Raw genomic sequence first — 22,281 nt, forward strand, 5'->3', positions numbered from 1 at the left:
GAAGGCAAAGTTGGTTTAACACTAGAAAAGTAAACTAGTTCACCATATTAAGAGAATAAAAGAGAAAAATCATATGATTAGCTCAATTGAGGCAGAAAAAAATCTGACAAAATTCAATACCCATTTGTGACAAAAACTCCCAGCAAACTAGGACTAAAAGGGACTTTTCTCAAACTTTTAAGGGTGTCTACAAAAACCCACTACAGCTAACATCTTATTCAATGTTGAAAGAGCGAATGATTACCCTAAGGTTGGGACCAACACAAGGATGTTTGCTTTTTCTACTTCTATTCAACATTGTACTGGAGGTCCTGGCCAGCGTGGAAAAAAAAGAAAAAGAAAAGGAAAAAGAAATACACGATATTACAGATTGGAAATCAATATGGACATAAAAAACTTGAGTAACACTATCAACCAAGTTGACCTGAAATTTACAGAACATTCCATCCAACAATTGTAAAGTGCATAATCTCTTCAAGGGCACAAGGGACATTCAAGATAGAACGGTCTAGGGAATCTCCAAAAAAACTTCCAGAACTAAGAAGTAAGTTTTAAAAGGTCACAAATATAATATTACTATATAAAAATTCATCACGGGCTTCCCTGGTGGCGCAGTGGTTGAGAGTTTGCCTGCTGATGCAGGGGACGCGGGTTCGTGCCCCGCTCCGGGAGGATCCCACGTGCCGTGGGGTGGCTGGGCCCGTGAGCCATGGCTGCTGAGCCTGTGCGTCCGGAGCCTGTGCTCCGCAACGGGAGAGGCCACAACAGTGAGAGGCCCGCGTACCACCAAAAAAAAAAAAAAAAAAAAAAAATCACACTTCTATATAAAAGCATCAAAGAATTGGAAAAAGATTACAAAAAAAATACCACTTACTACAGCATCCAAAAACATGACCTATTTAGGGATAAACTGAATACTATGGGCCAGGCCTGTATATTGAAAACTACAAAATCCTGCTGAGGGAAATTAAAGACATAAAGAAATATACAATGCTTGGACTGGAAGACTCAATAGTGTTGTCAATTTTCCGCAAATTGATCTACAGATAAAGTGGAATCCAGATCAAAATCCTGGCAGGCTTGTTTGTAAAAACTGATGAGACGAGTCTAAGATTTACATAGAAACTCAATTAGCCAAAACGATTTTGAAAAAGAAGACCAAAGAAAAAGGACTTGTATTACCTGATTTCAAGACTGATTATAAAGCTACAAGAATCAAGATAGTACGATATTAACATAAGGATACACATACAGATCAGTGAAATAAATAGAGGGTCCAGAAAAAAAGACTCAAACATATACCATCCATTAATTTTCAAGGAAACTCAACCCTTATCTCATATCATACATAAAAATTAACCCAAAATGTATCATAGGCCTAAAGGTAAAAGATAAAACTATGTAACTTCACACACACACACACACACACACACACACACACACACACACACAAAACCCACACACAAAGGAGAAAAGAATTTATGACTTTGGACTAGGCAATGATTTCTTAGAACATAAAAAGCAAGAACCAATAGAAGGAAAAATTAATAAACTGGACTTTATTAAAATGAAAACTTCTGCTCTTCAAAGACAAGAAAATGGGAGAAAATATTTGCAGTGCATACATTTGACAAAGGACTTGTATCTAGACTACAGCAAAGCTACAGTTCAATAGTAAGCCAAACAACCCATAAGAAAAACGGGCAGAAGATTTAAACAGACACCTTACGAGTGAAGATCTACGAAGGTCCAAAGCACATGAATAAAAATTCACCATCATTAGTCATCAAGAAAAATGCAAATTAAAGTCACAGTGAAATACGTTCTACACTCACTAGAATGTCTAAAATCTAAAACACTGACAAGAAGACACAGAGCAACCGGAACTCCCGCGCATATTGGGGGTGGGGGTGGGGGTAAAACGACACAACTGCTTGGAAAAACTGTTTGCGGTTTCTTATCAAGCTAAACATGCACCTGCCCCACGCCTCAGGAATTCTAGTCCTAAGTATTTACCTAAAAGAAATGAAAACAAATGTCCATATACAACTGTCTATGAACGCTTATAGCAGGTTTATTCACGATAGCCACAAACTGGAAACAATCCAAACGTCCATGAAGAGGTGGATGGGCAGGCAAATCGTTATACATCCACACAGTGGAATACCACTCCCCAGTGAACGTGGGTGAATAATCCCCAACACGCCACACTGAGTGAAGGATGCCAGACGCATCAGAGAACCTCCCCAAGGACCCCATTTATGTGAAACTCCAGAAACAATGAACCTAAGCTAGATCAACAGAAAGCAGATCAGCGGTTGCCGGCGTCTGGGATCATAAGGGAACTTTCGAGAGGTTATGAATGTTCTATATCTTGATTGTGTGGTTGGTCACTGTATCAAATTGTACACAAAACAGGTGTGTTTTATTGTATATACATTATGCCTCAATGAGGTGGATTTAAAAATTTTTTTTCTAGTGAGAGCAAAATGTTTTCTGCACTGCTAATAAAATGTAAATTTTAAGTCCTCTTTTACCCTTCATCACGTCCTTTTAATTCTGTTTTTAGTATATGATTCGCAATGTATTTCACACTACTATAGTTACACATGTACATCATTTAAATAAATAAGTAGTATATATGGGGGGTACAAATTTGAAATTTTTTACAGTTGGGGGACACGAACAAAAGTAGCTCAAAGACCACTCAGACCCGTGGGCTGTGTGCAAAGGATGGGCGGAGGAAGTGGATTCAAGTGGTGAGAGGTAACGGAGGCTTGCACTAGGGGCGGCTGACAGGGTGAGTGGTCAAATTCGGGGTGCCTTCTGGAGGCGAGGTCAGCAGGACTTACTGACAGATCAGCTCTAAGTGTGAGGGAGGGAAAGGAAAGCAAGCTGACTCCTGCCTTTGTGGCCGAAGCAACTGCGTGAATGGTGATGCCATTTACTTTCTGGGGTCGGGGGTAGGGGAGGCTGCGGGGGATCAGCTGCTCTCTTGTGCTCATGTGGAGTTTGAGAGTCTAACAGACATCAGGAGAAGCAAGAAGAACTACAATCCTGCAGCCTGTGGAACAAAAACCACATGCACAGAAAGACAGACAACATGAGAAGGCAGAGGGCTATGTACCAGATGAAGGAACAAGATAAAACCCCAGAAAAACAACTAAATGAAGTGGAGATAGGCAACCTTCCAGAAAAAGAATTCAGAATAATGATAGTGAAGATGATCTAGGACCTCAGAAAGAGAATGGAGGCAAAGATCGAGAAGACACAAGAAATGTTTAACAAAGACCTAGAAGAATTAAAGAACAAACAAACAGAGATGAACGATAAAATAACTGGAATGAAAAATACACTAGAAGGAATCAATAGCAGAATTAATTGAGGCAGAAGAACGGATAAGTGACCTGGAAGACAGAATGGTGGAATTCACTGCTGTGGAACAGAATAAAGAAAAAAGAATGAAAAGAAATGAAGACAGCCTAAGAGACCTCTAGGACAACATTAAACGCAACAACATTCGCATTACAGGGGTCCCAGAAGGAGAAGAGAGAGAGAAAGGACCCGAGAAAATATCTGAAGAGATTATAGTCAAAAACTTCCCTAACATGGGAAAGGAAATAGCCACCCAAGTCCAGGAAGTGCAGAGAGTCCCATACAGGATAAACCCAAGGAGAAACAGGCCGAGACACATAGCAATCAAATTGGCAAAAATTAAAGACAAAGAAAAATTACTGAAAGCAGCAAGGGAAAAACAACAAATAACATACAAGGGAACTCCCATAAGGTTAACAGCTGATTTCTCAGCAGAAACTCTATAAGCCAGAAGGGAGTGGCATGATATACTTAAAGTGATGAAAGGGAAGAACCTACAACCAAGATTACTCTACCCGGCAAGGATCTCATTCAGATTCGATGGAGAAATCAAAAGCTTTACAGACAAGCAAAAGCTAAGAGAATTCAGCACCACTAAACCAACTCTACAACAAATGCTAAAGGGACTTCTCTAAGTGGGAAAGCAAGAGAAGAAAAGGACCTACAAAAACAAATCCAAAACAATTAAGAAAATGGTCATAGGAACATACACATCAATAATTACCTTAAACGTGAATGGATTAAATGCTCCAACCAAAAGACACAGGCTTGCTGAACGGATACAAAAACAAGACCCACATATATCTGTCTACAAGAGACCCACTTCAGACCTAGGGACACATACAGACTGCAAGTGAGGGGATGGAAAAAGATATTCAATGCAAATGGAAATCAAAAGAAAGCTGGAGTAGCAATACTCATATCAGATAAAATAGACTTTAAAATAATGTTACAAGAGACAAGGAAGGACACTACATAACGATCAAGGGATCAATCCAAGAAGAAGAGATAACAATTATAAATATAATGCACCCAATACAGGAGCACCTCAATAAATAAGGCAACTGCTAACAGCTCTAAAAGAGGAAATCGACAGTAACACAATAATAGTGGGGGACTATTAACACCTCACTTACACCAATGGACAGATCATCACAAATGAAAATAAATAAGGAAACAGAAGCTTTAAATGACACAATAGACCAGATAGATTTAATTGACATTTATAGGACATTCCATCCAAAAACAGCACATTACATTTTCTTCTCAAGTGTGAGTGGAACATTATCCAGGATAGATCACATCTTGGGTCACACATCAAGTCTCAGTAAATTTAAGAAAATTGCAATCATATCAAGCATCTTTTCTGACCACAATGCTATGAGATTAGAAATGAACTACAGGGGGAAAAAAGGTAAAAAACACAAACACATGGAGGCTAAACAATATGTTACTAAATAACCAAGAGATCACTGAAGAAATCAAAGAGGAAATAAAAAAATACCTGGAGACAAATGACAATGAAAACATGATGATCCAAAACCTATGGGATGCAGCAAAAGCAGTTCTAAGAGGGAAGTTTATAGCTATACAAGCCTACCCCAAGAAACAAGAAAAATCTCAAATAAACAATCTAACCTTACACCTAAAGGAACTAGAGAAAGAAGAACAAACAGAACCCAAAGTTAGCATAAGGAGAGAAATCATAAAGATCGGAGCAGAAATAAGTGAAACAGAAACAAAGAAAACAATAGCAAAGATCAATAAAACTAAAAGTTGGTTCTTTGAGAAGATAAACAAAATTGATAAACCATTAGCCAGACTCATCAAGAAAAAGAGGGAGAGGACTCAAATCAATAAAATTAGAAATGAAAAGGGAGAAATTACAACAGACAATGCAGAAATACAAAGCACCCTAAGAGACTGCTACAAGCAACTCTATGCCAATAAAATGGACAACCTGGAAGAAATGGACAAATTCTTAGAAAGGCATAACCTTCCAAGACTGAACCAGGAAGAAATAGAAAATATGAACAGACCAATCACAAGTAATGAAATTGAAACTGTGATTAAAAATCTTCCAACAAACAAAAGCCCAGGACCAGATGGCTTCACAGGTGAATTCTATCAAACATTTAGAGAAGAGCTAACACCCATCCTTCTTAAACTCTTCCAAAAAATTACAGAGGAAGGAACACTCCCAAACTCATTCTATGAGGCCACCATCACCCTGATACCAAAACCAGACAAGGATACTACAAAACAAGAAAATTACAGACCAATATCACTGATGAACATAGATGCAAAAATCTTAACAAAATACTAGCAAACAGAATCCAACAACACATTAAAAGAATCACACACCATGATGAAGTGGGATTATCCCAGGGATGCAAGGATTCTTCAATATACGCAAATCAATCAATGTGATACACCATATTAACAAATGGAGGGTTAAAAAGAAAAAACATATGATCATCTCAATATAGGCAGAAAAAGCTTTTGCAAAATTCAACACCCATTTATGATAAAAACTCTCCAGACAGTGGGCACAGAGGGAACCTACCTCAACATAATAAAGGCCATATAGGACAAACCCACAGCAAACATCATTCTCAATGGTGAAAAACTGAAAGCATTTCCTCTAAGATCAGGAACGAGACAAGGATGTCCACTCTCACCACTATTATTCAACATAGTTTTGGAAGTCCTAGCCAGGGCAATCAGAGAAGAAAAAGAAATAAAAGGAATACAAATTGGAAAAGAAGAATAAAACTGTCACTGTTTGCAGGTGACATGATACTATACATAGAGAATCCTAAAGATGCCACCAGAAAACTACTAGAGCTAATCAATGAATTTGGTAAAGTTGCAGGATACAAAATTAATGCACAGAAATCTCTTGCATTCCTATATACTAATGATGAAAAATCTGAAAAAGAAATTAAGGAAACACTCCCATTTACCATTGCAATAAAAAGAATAAAATACCTAGGAATAAACCTACCTAGGGAGACAAAAGACCTGTATGCAGAAAACTATAAGACACTGATGAAAGAAATTAAAGATGATACCAACAGATGGAGAGATATACCATGTTCTTGGATTGGAAGAATCAATATTGTGAAAATGACTCTACTACCCAAAGCAATCTACAGATTCAATGCAATCCCTATCAAATTACCAATGGCATTTTTTATGGAACTAGAACAAAAAATCTTAAAATTTGTATGGAGACACAGAAGACTCCAAATAGCCAAAGCAGTCTTGAGGGAAAAAACGGAGCTGGAGGAATCAGACTCCCTGACTTCAGACTATACTACAAAGCTACAGTAATCAAGACAATATGGTACGGCCACAAAAACAGAAACACAGATCAAGGGGACAAGATAGAAAGCCCAGAGATAAACCTACACACCTATGGTCAACTAATCTATGACAAAGGAGGCAAGGATATACAATGGAGAAAAGACAGTCTCTTCAATAAGTGGTGCTGGGAAAACTGGACAGCTACATGTAAAAGAATGAAATTAGAATACTCCCTAACATCACACACAAAAATAAACTCAAAATGGATTAGAGACCTAAATGTAAGACCGGATACTATAAAACTCTTAGAGGAAAACATAGCAAGAACAGTCTTTTGACATAAATCACAGCATGATCTTTTTTGATCCACCTCCTAGAGTAATGGAAATGAAAACAAAAATAAACACATTGGACCTAATGAAATTTCAAAGCTTTTGCACAGCAAAGGAGACCGTAAACAAGACGAAAAGACAACCCTCGGAGTGGGAGAAAATATTTGCAAACGAATCAACGGACAAAGGATTAATCTCCAAAATAAATAAACAGCTCGTGCAGCTCAATATCATAAAAACAAACAACCCATTCAAAAAATAGGCAGAAGACCTAAACAGACATTTCTCCAAAGAAGACATACAGATGGCCAAGAAGCGCATGAAAAGCCACTCAACATCACTGATTATTAGAGAAATGCAAATCAAAACTACAATGAGGTATCACCTCACACCAGTTAGAATGGGCATGATGAGAAAATCTACAAACAAAAACAAATATTGTATATTAACGCATATATGTGGAACCTAGAAAAATGGCACAGATGAACGGTTCTGCAGGGCAGAAACTGAGACACAGATGTAGAGAACAAACGTATGGACACCAAGGGGGGGAAGCGGCAGGGTGGTGGGGGTGGTGGTGTGATGAATTGGGATTGACATGTATACACTGATGTGTATAAAACTGATGACTAATAAGAAACCGGTATATAAAAAAATAAATAAAATTCAAAAATTAAAAAAAAAAAAGACATCAGAGTCACCCAGGGGGAGTCTAGGGTACCCCACACTCAGAGTCCTACAGAGAAAGAGAGGGTCTGAGGAGGAGCACAACCAGGGGGGAGGTGGGTTCTGCAGGCCCAGTGGACTCTCAGAGGAGACAGCTGGCCAGCGGAGAGAGACGTCATCCTCCGAGCACATGTATTTTCTCAGTGAAATACGAGGTGTGCAGAGATCAGGGAGGAAAGAAGGTGTGAAATAGCACCTGTAAGGGGGATGGTGGCAATAAGGGTGGGGCCAGCCTGGGCTGTTCTGACTTTATGTAAACCAGCGCAGCGTGGTCCTGCAGGGACTTTGGGACACTGGTGAGGATGCCCCGGATCACCGTCACACCAACAGTCCCGGGGCAGGACATCCCGGGAGGAGGAAGAGGCGCTGCTGCACCGCACGGAAGGCAGCGGGGCTGAGGAGTGGGGCTCCGATCCCCTCGGGCCGTGGGGTGCCGGGGCGTGTGTGTGCGGGGCGGGCAGGCGGTGGTGGCTGCTTCTGTCGTGAGGACCGCAAGGACTGACCTCCCTGGACCCCTGCCCACGTGTGCACAGAGCCCCTGCCACTGGCCAGAGTGTGGACGGCACTGTGAGCGCCATCCCCGCAATGACATCAGAGCGCGGCAGACACTCCCCTCCGCCAGGGCACTCTAGGCTAATGTAATCATACGATTACATAATTAACCCAGCTGTCTCATTAAGAAAATCAACTGGAATTCAGGGCATAATTAGTCATACAGCAATTAGCATGCTGATGAGCAACTGATGAGAAGCTGTCTAGATAGCGCGTGTGCCAGGACCACCACAGTCACAGCAGAGGGAGGAAGACGCCAGCCCCACACCCCACACCCCCCGCCGGGCCACACCGAAAGCCAAGTCACCGAGTCACCTCCCGTGAGTTCTCCAGATGGGTCGGGGGCCCGGGACAGGAGGCCGGGGGAGAGCGCTGAAGGTGGGGCGGCAGGCGGCTCAGACGCCCATCTCGTCAGGCTGGCCTTCCTTTAACACGTGTGGAGCTGCTGCCTCAGCCTGCGAACCATCAGCTCCTTGGGCCCCAGGTTTTTTTTCAAGCTGATCAAGGAGGGTGGAGAGGTTGCCAGCTCATCTGGGTTGCAGTTACCCCAGCACTGGTCAGAGTTTGACTGTCCCTTGTCCCCTTCTCCCCCGAGGCTGCTCTGGACCAGCTCTGGTCCTGCAGCCCAGCAGAGGGGACGGGGTGGGGGGGCACCTGCAGCCCACAGCTTCATCCCACGGCCACGGCCCTGGTCCCTCTCCTGTCTGTTTTGGTGCTGGTGGTTGATTCTCACGTGTGAATGAAGATGTCTCAGGAAGGTCAATTGAAAACGTGCAAAGGGGGGCTCCGAGGTAGAGTTCTCTCTGGAGGGGCCTGGTCACCAGCAGCCGCCAACCCGGGCGACTAGAAGACACGGACTGGAGCAGCCTCACGGGAGCAGGCTGGGGCGGCCACACGGCACAGCCTTCAAAAACGCCGCCAGGACGCATGTCCGTGAAAAGCTTGGTATGAGAAGCAAGGGATATTTCTAACTAATCACAAGATTTTGTCCCTTTTTGCCAGGAGTGCTTACTACACAGCCTTGATCGGGGGACAGACGGGGAAGAAAGAAAAAGAATGGAGAGAACAGTGTTTTCTGGTTTTAACTGAGAGCGTGTCCTCACTTAAAACAGCTTAACAGGCACAAAGGACCGCCTCACTATTTCAGTCTTAGGCAGAAACGTCAAAAAGCAGCTCTCGGGACTTCCCTGGCGGTCCAGTGGTTAAGACTCTGTGCTTCCAGTGCAGGGGGCGCAGGTTCGATCCCTGGTCGGGGAACTGACACCCCACATGCCACACGGTGCGGCCAAAAGAAAGAGCAGCTCTCAGAACTGATGATGTCCCTCTTCACTTCTGGATCCTCAGATGCAGGGCTGATGGCGATATTCTCCAGCAGAGAAGGTTTTCCTAAATCCCGATGGAAACTTCCGACCGCCCCTCAGCAGCACCCGGGAGCGGGGGCATCTTGGCGTGGGTGCTGAAAACGGAGCAGCCTACAAAACGGGCTCCCTTCTGCTGGTTCTCTTTCAAGGCTTCTGAAAACTAACACCTTCTACTTCTGATCGCAGGCCAGTTATCCGAGGGAAATGAAGTGAGCGGAGCCAGTCAGGGAACGCTGAGCACCAGCGGAGTTTCACGAGTCCATGAATATTTTATATCACTGGTCATGTGCTCCCTTAGATTTAAATCTTAAAATCAATCCTTCTGGGCACTGCCTTTGTGTTTGAAGGGTTTGTGTCTGTAGGACCTAAACTACACCTTAGCGAGGAGTGAAAGATGACTCTCTGTTGGGGGTGGGGGTGCCCAGAGAGAGGCCAGGAGGTGATGAGAACAAGCAGGGCCTCTTCCAATGGACTCGGCAGCCAGAGAACAGAAGTTCTGCAGCACCAATGCCCAGCTCACCAACCTTGTCTCCTTTCTAGGAACTTCCCCCAAAAATACCTTTGCCAAGATGCTTCTGGGACTGAAAAGGCACAGTTGTGTTTTATACCAATTATTAAGTCTGGACAAATACTCCACCGACTACTGCTTACGGTCCTATCTGGAATCCATCACTAAAGGCTATTCAGAAACTGAGATTGCAAGTTGAATATTTTACAAATTTATGCTTCCCCGCACCCCCCGACTGTAGAGATAAAGACATGCTCATTGTAAAAAATCTGAAAAGTATCAAGAAGCAAGAGCAGGTCACCCACGCGACGTGAATTCCTGGCAGATTACGCATACCGTGGTAATTCTGCTCAGAACACAGTAAAATTCCAGTTATGCAAGGGCCTTTAAGAGGAGGTCATTCCAGAATTTTCCCAGCTATCTGAGAGGGTCACACTTTAAGACTCGAGACACTTATTTCTCCTTCCATTACAGTAAGGGAAGAAGGCTGCCTATTTCACCTGTTTAATTATGGGATATTCTCTCAAAGGTGCTGTACAGTCTCCCACCCACCCCCAAGTAGGAGCCACATGAGGGAGGGCAGGGGCCACATCTCAGCTGCATTTGCATCTTGGGTGCACGGTGCCGGGCCTGGCACCAGAAGTGCTGGCCGAGGGAATGTGTGAGTATGATTTCTGAACAGCACACCTTGAACTGTTTCTTGCACAGCCGGGGGTCACTGTGGCTAACAGCCACTGACCTCTGCTCTCACCCACAGATACAGATTCCAGTGCAGAAGGACGCTGGTCTCCCGGTTAGGGAGTCAGTCGCAGAGGGCTCCCCATCCCAGGGGGCCTTGCCCAGGTGTCCTCAACTAAGTCCCGCTGATAGCAGGTGCCTATGATGCTTTTCCTCATGTGAGTCGCCACTAGCAAATTAATGCATATAAATCTCTATCAGAGGTTATTAAAATTAAAAATGTAAATATTTGCAAGTGTAAGGTATCGCTATGTTGATCATATAAATTACGATATAAAATCTGTGATAAGAATCACAGATGAAGCCATCTGGGTTAATGATGTAAAACTTTATGAATCGAACTGGAGAACTACTTTCCTACTGCCATGATGTCGACAATAAAGGCAAAGACCACTTTCAACTAGAACAATGAGGGATGATAATCGAATTAGGGACAGGAGGCTAATTTGGCAAACTTTTTATTGGCCTTCCTTTTAATTTTGTAAACCAGATGGAACCATGTAAGCAATACTGCTACCAAAGATGGAGGAAGTACTGTTGCGTTAACTGGGTCCTGGGTTAGAGTCATCCAAGTCGCCTTCCTCAAGCGTCTGTTCCTCTCCAACTTCACCCCCACCAGCTGAAACCAGGCGACCTCATCTCTCCCGTCCCACATCACCTTGGACCCCTTTCCGATCTGTTTCCAAACTGCAGTCAGGATGACTTTTCTTTTTAAAAAAAAATTAATTTATCATTTATTTTTGGTTGCACTGGGTCTTTGTTGCTGCGCGCGGGGCCTTCTCTAGTTGCGGCGAGCGGGGGGTGCTGTTCGTTGAGGTGTGCGGGCTTATTGCAGTGGCTTCGCTTGTTGCAGAGCACGGGCTCTAGGTGCGTGGGCTTCAGTAGTTGTGGCACACGGGCTCAGTAGTTGTGGCTCACAGGCTCTAGAGCGCAGGCTCAGTAGTTGTGGCGCACGGGCTCAGTAGTTGTGGCGCACAGGCTTAGTTGCTTCGCAGCATGTGGAATCTTCCTGGACCAGGGCTCGAACCCGTGTCCCCTGCACTGGCAGGCGGATTCTTAACCACTGCGTCACCAGGGAAGTCCCTGGCTGGTATTTTAAAGAGCAGAAAGTATAGGGCTGTTTTTTGCCAAATTGTGCTGTGCGGCCTGTGGGAATCTTAGTTCCCCGACCAGGGATGGAACCCGTGCCCCCTGCATTGGAAGCACAAAGTCTTAACCACTGGACCGCCAGGGAAGTCCCTGTATGAAGACTTTTGGATGCCCACATTCCCACCAGACTCTCGAGCCCACGAGAACAGGAAGCTCTCAGTGGATCTGCTCCCGGCTCCATCCCCAGCACTCAGCAGGGTTCCTGAGACACAGCAGGGGGCGGGGGGGGTGGGTGGACAGTGTCTCCAGTGCTGGCCGGTAGCCCCACAGAGCCAAGGGTCACAGCAGCGGGGAAGCAGCGGCAGGATATTTCTGATAAAAAGCATCTTAAAATACCCTCAAAACTGACGAGGGAATGAGGAGCATCTGCTGACAAGTGAGAAAGAGGTAAACGTGGGGTCTTAACTATGGCAACTGTTCAGAGGATGCATCAGGACAACTAGGTCTTTCAATGTCTACTCAGTGTCTTTAATCTGAAGGAGGCTTTGGAAGGAGAAATAACACTACTTGGGATTTTCAGGCGTGGAAGATGAGAAGAGGAAGGAGCCGGGTGACCCCACTGCTTCTTTTGCCTTGAACAATGGAGTCGCACCACCAGGGGAAGGAAAGGGCTGGGGTGGAGGGGGGTCCCCTGCTCCATGCTCAGGGCTGGGTGTGTAAAGCCTGGGATGCCAGCCGGACAGCTACTCAACCCAACACAGATTCTGGACGTCAGTACTGACCCCCAAAACCCAAGGCCTCTGAAGCGCACATGCTGGTCTGATGAGCCCTGAACGCTAAGCTTCATATAAATGTCCCTGCAGGCAGGCAAATCTTTACAGAGTGACAGCAAGGCGAAGGGAGAGTTCAGAGAGCTAGTAAACTGCTCCACCTCCAGGAAAGATACACTCGGTTCTCTCGTAACTTAGGTGGTTAGGTGCGCCAGAGGGCTCTTCCCCAACGACAAGCTGTCAATCTCAGGATAGGGTTCAATGCGAACAATTACGGTACGATACCGATAAACCTCAGAAGATCCTGAAGAAATAACTGGATCCATTAGTTTAGTCATTCATTCGACAAATATTTTTCGAGTTTCTGCTACGTGACAGGCGCCGGGGTAGAGACCAGGGACGAGACCACCTGCGCCAGTGTCCGCCCAGCCAGGAAGGAAAAGGGCTGAGGAGCAAGTACGGTGAGTCCCCTACCTACGAGCCTTCGAGTTGCGAACGTTCAAAGACGCGAACGTGCCCCTGTGTGCCAGCTGTTGCACTGTACTTGTGTACTTTTCAAGGTACTGTAAGATTAAAAACGGTTTCTTTTATTTTTTGTGTTTGTTTTTTATGTATTATTTGTGTGAAAAGTATTATAAACCGATTACAGTACAGTACTATATAGCCGATCGTGTTAGTTGGGTACCTAGGCCAACCTCGCTGGACTTATGAACAAACTGGACTTATAAATGTGCTCTCAGAACAGAACTCGTTCGTATGTAGGGGACTTACTGTAGTTATAACAGAGGTAAACAGACACAGGGTGTGGGGAGCGGGGTGTGTGTGTGTGTGTGTGTGTGTGTGTGTGTGTGTGTGCAAAGGGCACACCTAGGCCAGACCTGGGAGGTCAAGAAGCAGCGTCTCAACAAGTCAATCTGGAGGAGCTGGAAGAGATCAGCTCAGAATGGGCTGGGCCTGCCCACGGCGAGGAGAAGGACCCATTCCTGCCGGCGGGAAGCCTGGCATCGCCACACTGTGGACACGGGAGAGGTGGCCTGAACCGCAGAGTGGAGGGTGGAGGTTGGGATGGAGAGAAGTGGATGGAATCGAGGACCTTCTGGGGGTAGGACAGCCAGGGCTTGTTGACCCAGTGCTCTGGCGTGAGCAGCTGGGTGGCAGGTGGTGTCGCTCGCCAAGAGAAGGAGACTGTTTCCTCTGGACACACTGGGCTGTTTCAGGTGCCCCTCAGTCAGCCCAGCGGGGATGTCCAGGAGGATATACAGGCTGACACTCAGGGGCGAGAACCGAACTGAAACAAAGCTCCAGGAGCCACCAGCGTGACCCCTGGTGCACTCCGCTGCCAAGGACCCTGGGTGGCTCTGGGTCAACAGCCTCACGTCACATGTCAACAGCTGTGCTGTGCCAGGCCCTACTCCAGGTGCTAGGCACAGAGCAATCAAGCAAAACTGTCCTCAGAGAGCTTTCATTCTAGTAGGACCAGCAGATAAGGAACACGAAAACACACAGGTAAATAAAATGTCCCGAACTGTGGCAGGGGTGGTGGTGATGTGCTAGGGCTGACTGGTCACCTCCTCCCGGGCTCCTGGAGCTGGGCCACATGGCCAAAATACCCTTCCCATTATTTCCAAGAGCTTCCTCGATTTTCCCGAGATAGCATAAGTTGCTATTTCTTGAAACCAGAACTTGACACACCCCACCTACATTTCTGGATTCAGCTGGATTGAAGCCTGGAGCACACAGACAGTTAAGGCCCCCCGAGTCTCCCCAGCTGCGTGGCTGACCGTCAGTAAAGGCACTGCTATTGACCAGGCCCTTCCTGTAAGCCCCAGCCACACGATGACTTCATCTGAGCGATGAGCGGCCTCCAAAACACAGGGTGAGGCTCCAAGCTCCATTCCTGCTTCTCAAGTAGCTGTTAGATGTGTCAGACCACAGTGTTTGTAAGAGAGATACCTGGGAGGCGGGTAGAAGTGATCTACGTGGTGTGCAAATGTACTCTGATGAACTCATCATTACAGACAACGTCAAACATTATTCGCCCCCACCACCTGAAATTAAAACTGCCAGCCAAAAATGATAATTACAAAGAATATCACCAACATAAGGAAAATGCTGATGGGATAACATTAAGTGAAAAAAGCAGCCTCCAACGATACAGTCATGTTATGATCAGAGTTCCATAAAGATTATGTATGTATATGAATAAGGACTGCTCAGGCAGACGAGTGTTGATGAGAAAAGTGGTCTCGTTTTTGTCTGTAAGAAGTCAAGATGGAAAATAACTGCAGAAGAAGAAACCCAACGAGTCGTTCAAGTGGCTTCCCAGTGGAGAAACCTCACTAAGGGAAAACCCAGAGACAAATCAGACTTTTAAAAGGAGTGTAGGTTATTTAGAAAACGGTAGCTGCAGGCTCTCTGGGTCTTGGGCAAAGGCAAAATAAACCAGGCGCCTTTCAACTAAGTCACCAACACAAAACTAGCACTTGCACAAGAAAATGCAAGTGGGTCCACCAAACTGCCGATGCCTGAGAAAGAGAGCCCTGAGTGGTCCATTTATTGTGAAGGAGCCTCCACGTGGGCCTCAGCCAGAGTATTCAGGAAACCCCTAGGTGGATACGAAGTCCTGCAGAAAATCAAAGGGGCAGCATTTGGAACTAAGAGCAGGGTAAGCTCATAAGACAGCAGAAGGTTAGAACAAAGACAAATCCTCCCCATCACTAGGCTGTTCCCCTACCTTAGTCTGTGTTACAGATGAGAAAACTGAGGTTCAGAGAGGGAAAAGGGATGTGGCCAAGACCTCACAACAAGGCCCTGGCGGGAGAATCTGGATCTCCCTACCCCCTTGTCCGAAGTGTCTAAGGTACTTTCTGCTGTCCGTAGCTTGGTGTGGCCTCTGTTAACCCCGGCTCCCAGAGGGGCCAGCAAAGCCCTCAGTGGACCTGAATTAGAATCCAATACCGAAACCAAGGAGACTTGTTTCTGCTTCGCTTGGTTAAAGCAGTTCTAGTAATATCAGTGATGCACTGAGGATTCCTAATGAGGGCAAATGTGCAGCTCTAATGGGTGGGGAGGGGAGGGTGGTGGTAACTGGGTTTCCTTGGTCAGCAGAGGATGACATTCAAGTGGCTGATTTTCAGATCTGAGTCTTTTCAGGACTGAGTTGGGACCCATGTGATCGTGTCCATCACCTCCCCACGGATTGGGTGAGTGGACCGCCGAGAACAGAGGGTCAATGGGACCCGTGGGTGCTCTATATTCCGCCTCACTTTTCTAGAATAAGGAATGGGGAGCCATTCTCTCTCGGAATGCGTAGCAAGCATTATTAAAATTTTAACTCTTTAGTTCCTTCAAAAGAAAAAACAACCCACATATACCATAGTTAGATGGGCTACCGCTTGCTCTTGGATATTAAGTGAAAGACTTGGCCAGAGGCCACTGATTCCCTGGATGACCTGGCAGGGGAGCCAGGCATTCCAGGTGCCCTATCAGGGCCGTTCCTGAACGTGGGATTCGTCAGCCCAGAATCGTGACTATCCAGGACGTCTGCATAGCGCGCACACGGGTTCTCCTTCTCTGTGAATCGTGCAGCATTTTAAACCAAAGCTAAAGGTAGCCCCGCAGGTCTGAGTTTCTGCAGTTCCAAAGGCATCCACTGGAGGCAACTCTATTACTTCAGCAAATACGCATCTGATTTCCATACTCATCCCAAGTCTGGGTTTTGGAGAATTCATATTCCCAGAACTCCCCAGTTTCCTGGGGAAGTTGCCTTAGGGAGGCTGGGAAGAATCAGCCAGAAGCCCACTGACTCACCAGACACAATGCCCACAGGTGGGCTACAAGCGCTGGGCTTACCTGGAACATCAATCAATCTCTTGTAGACATTCAAGAAGGCTGCCTCAGCTTCTTTGCTTCTTTTACTCAGTGCATCAATCTGAAAAGGAATGGGAGAAAGAAAAGAAAAACAAAGAGCTCAAAATTTGTCAAGAGGTAATTTAAAAATCATCACACATCAAATGCAAGTCTGACTGCTCCATGTAAATGCCGGACAGCTGGGCCTTCAACCTCTTAAACGCCTGCAAACATGCGAGAGGGAGGCAACCCACGCGGGCCCCCCCGTGAGGGGGAGCGAGGCAGGAGCGGTCCCATGGCTTGACAGAGTGGAGACTCTCCACGGAGAATGTGGTCTCTTTCCTTCTTCCACCAGTGTAGACTACGAGCTGACCACATGCCAGACGCTGTGCCGGAGGCGGGACACAGAGGGACAGCGCTCAGCCCCAGGGGCTCGGCGTCTAGCAGGGGAACAGGTGATGTGAATGACTAGTGGAATCCCAGCTGGGAAAGTGCTCGGTAAGCAGAGCCGTGGGGACACCGAGAAGGGGACGTCAAGCAAGAAAGCAGGTGACATTTGAGCAGAGTCCTCAAGAGCAGCGCACCTGGTGAAGAGGCGACACGAAAGGGGAGGAACACATTCAAACACCAAAGTTCTGAAACTGGGGGTCCTTAGGTCCTCTTTAAGAATTTTATGAAAGCCGGGGCTTCCCTGGTGGCACAGTGGTTAAGAATCCGCCTGCCAATGCAGGGGACACGGGTTCGAGCCCTGGTTCGGGAAGATCCCACATGCCGCGGAGGAACTAAGCCCGTGTGCCGCAACTACTGAGCCCACGTGGCACAACTACTGAAGCCCGCGTGCCTACAGCCCATGCTGCACAACAAGAGAAGCCACTGCAAGGAGAAGCCCTCGCACCGCAGCAAACAGTGGCCCCCACAAACCGCAACTAGAGAAAGCCCGCGTGCAGCAACGGAGACCCAAAGCAGCCAAAAATTAAAGTAAAATAAATTAAAAAAAAAAAGAATTTTATGAAAGCTGAGGACCCTCTCCTAGAAACACACACACACAGGGTTACACACTCTAGGACACTCACGTGTCCACGTGTGTTCTGTTCATAGAATCCAGATTAAGAACTGTGGATCGGGCTGTAACCCCAGGGAATGTGGGGCTGCTCGGGGGAGGGGGGGTGGACATGGATACATGGGTGTGAGACTGGACAGGTGAGGGAGTCGGTGCAGGTGGGGGAGGATGACCTTCACCGTCTGGGCCGGAGTCAGAGTGGAAGGAGGACAGGAGGGGCCAGGAAGGAGGTGACCATTCCTAGGTTGTTGCCGCTGCCCTGGTGAGAATGTGCAGGGCAGTGGCGCTGGGGACTGAGGGAAGGAGGCCAAGCAGAGAGATTAGGTCCAGCTGAGCTGATGTGCGACATGGAGGGTCCAGGTGAGTTAAGGACGGTGCCCAGGTTTCTAGCTTCGGCAACGGCCAGTTCCTGTGACGGTGGCCAGGATCAGTGTGTCTCATAAACAAACCCAGCTGAGCTGGTTTCCCTCCAGTGAAAAGTCTCTTCGTCAAAGAAAGGTGACGCGTCCCGAGCAAGCTGGACACACATCCAAAGAGGCTTCTGTGGTTGGATGGACTCAGTATGTATTTTGCTCCCATAACATGCGTGCTGAGACAACAGATCACTTTTTACCCCTGAAGCGTGCAAGATGCCACATGCACGGAGTTGACATTGGCTCAGGAAAAGGACACTAAATTATATATTCCTCTGTCCCCTCACGGAATTATACTCTGTCTCCAACGTTATTAAAGAGGCAAAAGGAAGTGGCGTAATTACAGGGCCTCTCACCTGAGCCAACCAACAATTTGTTAAGGGCTGAGAGAGGTCACCTGATTAAGGATGGGAAGACCCTGGGGAGGGGGACACAAAGGCTGTGGGAAGGGGAGCAGGGCAGGTCTCAGGAAATCCAATACAGAGCAAAAAAGGGCAATGCATGCATTTCCAACTTCTACCAAGTTGTGCTGGAAAGTTCCTACTTGAAGTCAGTCGCTGAGAACTCTGCCACGTCCCCCCACCCCCCGATAAAATAAGCTTGTGATTTAGGCATGTTTTCTGAAAAATCCACAAGGACTACTTAAAAACGATAAGATGGCTCTCTATTTTTAAAATGTTTTTTTCTCTTCCCCTCTGATTCTTAGCAGTCCATGCTCATTGTACAATTAGAAATATATCAAAAAATAAAGAGAAAATTAATACCATAATCCTGCCATTCACCAGTGGAAGTCATGCTTCTGTCTCTAGTTCCCTTTAATTCTGAATGAAATGTAGGCGTGTAGGCAAACTATAGAGACGGTAGATTAGTGGTTGTCTAGAGTTGGGGACTGGGAGGATGACGGCTAAGGGGTGTGGGTTTCTTTCTGGGGTGATGAAAAGCTCTACAATTGATCGGGACTGTAGTAAAAGTCAATGAACTGCTGAGTTCAAATGGGTGAATTACATGGTATGTGAGTTACATCTCAATAAAGCTGTCACAAGTGTCTGCGTGTATATTTGAAATCAAACCATATGGAAAATTTTGTACTGTGCTTTCATGAACATATAAAGTCTTTCCAAATGTCTATTACAAAATTTGGGAAATGTCTTAATAGCATTATTTCAGCTGTACCTAACCACCACCTACATAGATGTTGCGAGTAAAACTGGGTATTTGGAGTTGCCTTTCCAGACGTCCGGAGCTTTCCCTGCGCTCCGGGCCTTTCTGCCACCTCCTAAGAGAGGTGCCACGGGCAGCAGTCTGCCCAGGAAGCAAGACAGAGGCCCTGGCGGCTCTCTGCGCCTCTCAACACCCAGAGGGTTCTCTGCTCGGCTCCGGATCTGCCTAGGGAGGGCCCCCTGCTCCCTAGGGGTTCTGAGCCCACAAAGGCGGCTGCCTCTAGAGTGGGCAGAGGAGGGGATCTGGAAGGATCCTGAACACTGTCTTCTCTCTCCCTTATGGGCTGTCGAGGGGGGAAGTGGGATCGGCAGTCTACACACACACTTGGGACCGTTGCAGATTGCACTGTGCCCTGCCCCGAAGGTTCTAACCCTCAGTACCTGCGAACGTGGCTTTATTTGGAAATGGGGTCTTGGCAGATGACCAGGTTAAGATGAGGTCCTTAAGGGGAGCCCTAATCCAACAGGACCTGTCCTTCTAAAAAGGGGAGATCTGGACACAGAGACAGTCACGCACACAGGAGAAGCCCACGTGAACGTGAAGGCGGCGATTGGGGTGACGCACCTACAAACCAAGGAACGCCAGGGATGGCCAGCAAACCTTCAGAAGCCGGGGGGGGGGCCTGGAGGGGCCTCTAAGCCCCTCACACTCCTCGGAAGGCCAGAGATGGCCAGCAAACCTTCAGAAGCCGGGGGGGGGGGGGCCTGGAGGGGCCTCTAAGCCCCTCACACTCCTCGGAAGGAACCAGCCCTGCCGACGCCTTGACCCTGGCCTTCTGGTCTCCAGACTGTGAGAAGCAAACATCTGCTGTTTGAGCTGCTCAGTGTGCGGTACTTGGTTACGGCGGCTCTAGCAAATTAGTACGGGAACCATGAATCTGCGTCGTCCTCCCGTCCCCTTTCCACAGACGCAGGAACATTCGACCCAGTCCTGAGAGAACAAGGCCAGGTTGCTGAGTTTAACTCATTAGGCGACTGGACTGAGGTTTCTTAAGAGAGCTGGCGAGAACCCCACACGTGGGTGAGTTGCTCCTCGTGAGGTCTCCCAAGCCTCCTTCTAAGGTTTCCAAGCCCGGAAGAAGTTGTTGATTCTGGTGATTCTGAGGCTCTCTGCTCGCTCACTCTTTGACTCCCCCCACGGCCTCTGCCCTTGCCCAAGAACAGGCCTCGGGCTCTGAGTTTTGGTCTGTCCTCTCCCCTTCCCAGCCCCACCTTTGCTGGGGTGGGCCTTCCCTAGAAGGCCTAGCCATGCTTCCAGAGCCAGTGCAGGTCTCACTGGCCCCAGGATGCGTGTGCCGGGTTCCCCTGGGGCCAGGCTGGCCGGCCTTGCATGGTCCGGGGCTGGGCAGGTGAAGCGCTGAGTGCCTGGCGCAGGGAAGTAGAGCCCTGTCTGTCCTCCTTATCCTTCAGTGAGGGAGGAAAGAGATGGGGTCATCTTCATCCTCACGCCCTCTGCGCCCACCTTGGAGCCAGGACTCGGCACGGCACCCCCTCACATGGGGGGAGAGGTTGGTGAATGAGAAGAGGTTTGGGGTGAGGTCTTAGGCACAGATGGTTGAAAGTCGGATCCTAGGTTAGAACATTCTGGCTGCTTAATGTGCAAAGATAACCCGAGGGAGAGATCCCTTCTACCATCCCCAGACCCGCAAGGCCACTGTGAGGGGCGGCAAAGGACAGAGGGGCTGCTGGCGGCGGAGCTGGGACAGATCTGCAGAAGCTCTGATGGCGCTCAGGCCCTGGGTAAAACCTGTTCTGCTCCGGGGATCGACCTCACCTCCTGCCACGCCTCACACTTCAGCCACGCCCGGCTACTCCCTGTTCCCTGAATACACGAGAGCAGAGCGATTTCCCCGCAGCCTGGAAGGCACCTCCTTGGAATGTTCCTCTGATCCTCCAGGCTCAGTTGATCCATCTCTGGGCTGCCGGCCACTCCCGTCACCATATGGGATTGCCCGGAAGGTCCAGGACTGCAGACAAGGCTCCGTTGGGAGATCTTAGATTCCTTGAGAGCCCACCCTAGGCTTTCCTTCCGACGACCAGTACGTAGTAGGTGTTTAATACATCTTTGTTGTGTGAATGAAAATTTACCTAAATTGGTCAACTGTTTTACCTGCAGAAGTGATCGAATGGTTAAGGGATGCAGTGTTAAGTCTTTATGAAAATGCTCAACACGTAGAGTTCTTTGATTTTCGGCGCGTGTTTCACGTCTTCCTATGATGACGGCAGCTTGGCTGAAGCCAGCGCACGGGAGGCCTCCTTCCCCACCGCGCATGCCTGGCGAGCCCTGGCCAGCCTCCTGCAGGGAGCTCCGTGTCCCCACTCTACAGAGAGGCCCAGTGCTTCTGTCGTGAGTTTCCTGGATCCAACAGTTACCCTTTCAACAGCATCACTTTTATAATGCGGAGTTTGGAAGGTCTACAGAAAGGTTATCTTATTCCGAATCTCAATCAATATTTGCTTCCAACAGGATGAAAAGTCAGAGGCCAGGGTTAGAGGCCAAGTTCATGGAAATCGACTGCAAGACCCCCGAGATTTAGAAGGGGTGAGGGAGCACCCGACTACCTGGGAGCCAGCAGAACTGTGCTGTGGGGCTTGGGGCGTTGTGTGCAGTACGAGTCACCGCCCTCCTCACTGTCCACCCTCCCTGTGGGGGCATTGCACGTCTCTGCCCACTGCCACGTGACCTGTGGGGGGCTTCCCGGCCCACGGGTGGCAGACTTGACCACGTGGAATATAAGTGGTGGTGCCGCACACTTTGAGCGTAGATTTAAGGGTGTGTGTGTGGTTCAGCTCCGGTGCGCTCTCTTTCTCTGCCGTGAGAATAGCGTGACCTTAGAGGAGCCGCTTCTTCCCCTGGGATCTCTGAGTAAAGACAACACACGGTTCCAGAGCCATCCCGCCAACCCACAGCCCACATGTAGCACGAATGAGAAATCGTCTCTTGTTGCCATTAGCCGCTGGGATCTAGGGCTGCTTGTT

The 22,281-nt window shown here is 47.5% G+C and overlaps 1 protein-coding gene across 6 annotated transcripts in view; it reads right to left on the bottom strand.

The window, feature by feature from the left end:
* Positions 1-22,281, bottom strand: part of CUX1 (cut like homeobox 1) — a 373,427-nt gene that overhangs the window by 154,552 nt on the left and 196,594 nt on the right. For all 6 annotated transcript variants that reach the window (XM_049698866.1, XM_049698865.1, XM_049698864.1 and 3 more), the window contains exon 4: positions 16,613-16,691. In XM_049698866.1, coding sequence (XP_049554823.1) covers positions 16,613-16,691 — 79 coding nt within the window. The remainder of the gene's footprint in view (positions 1-16,612; positions 16,692-22,281) is intronic.

This window comes from Orcinus orca, chromosome 16, assembly GCF_937001465.1.
Source record: "Orcinus orca chromosome 16, mOrcOrc1.1, whole genome shotgun sequence".
Taxonomy (NCBI): Eukaryota; Metazoa; Chordata; class Mammalia; order Artiodactyla; family Delphinidae; genus Orcinus; species Orcinus orca.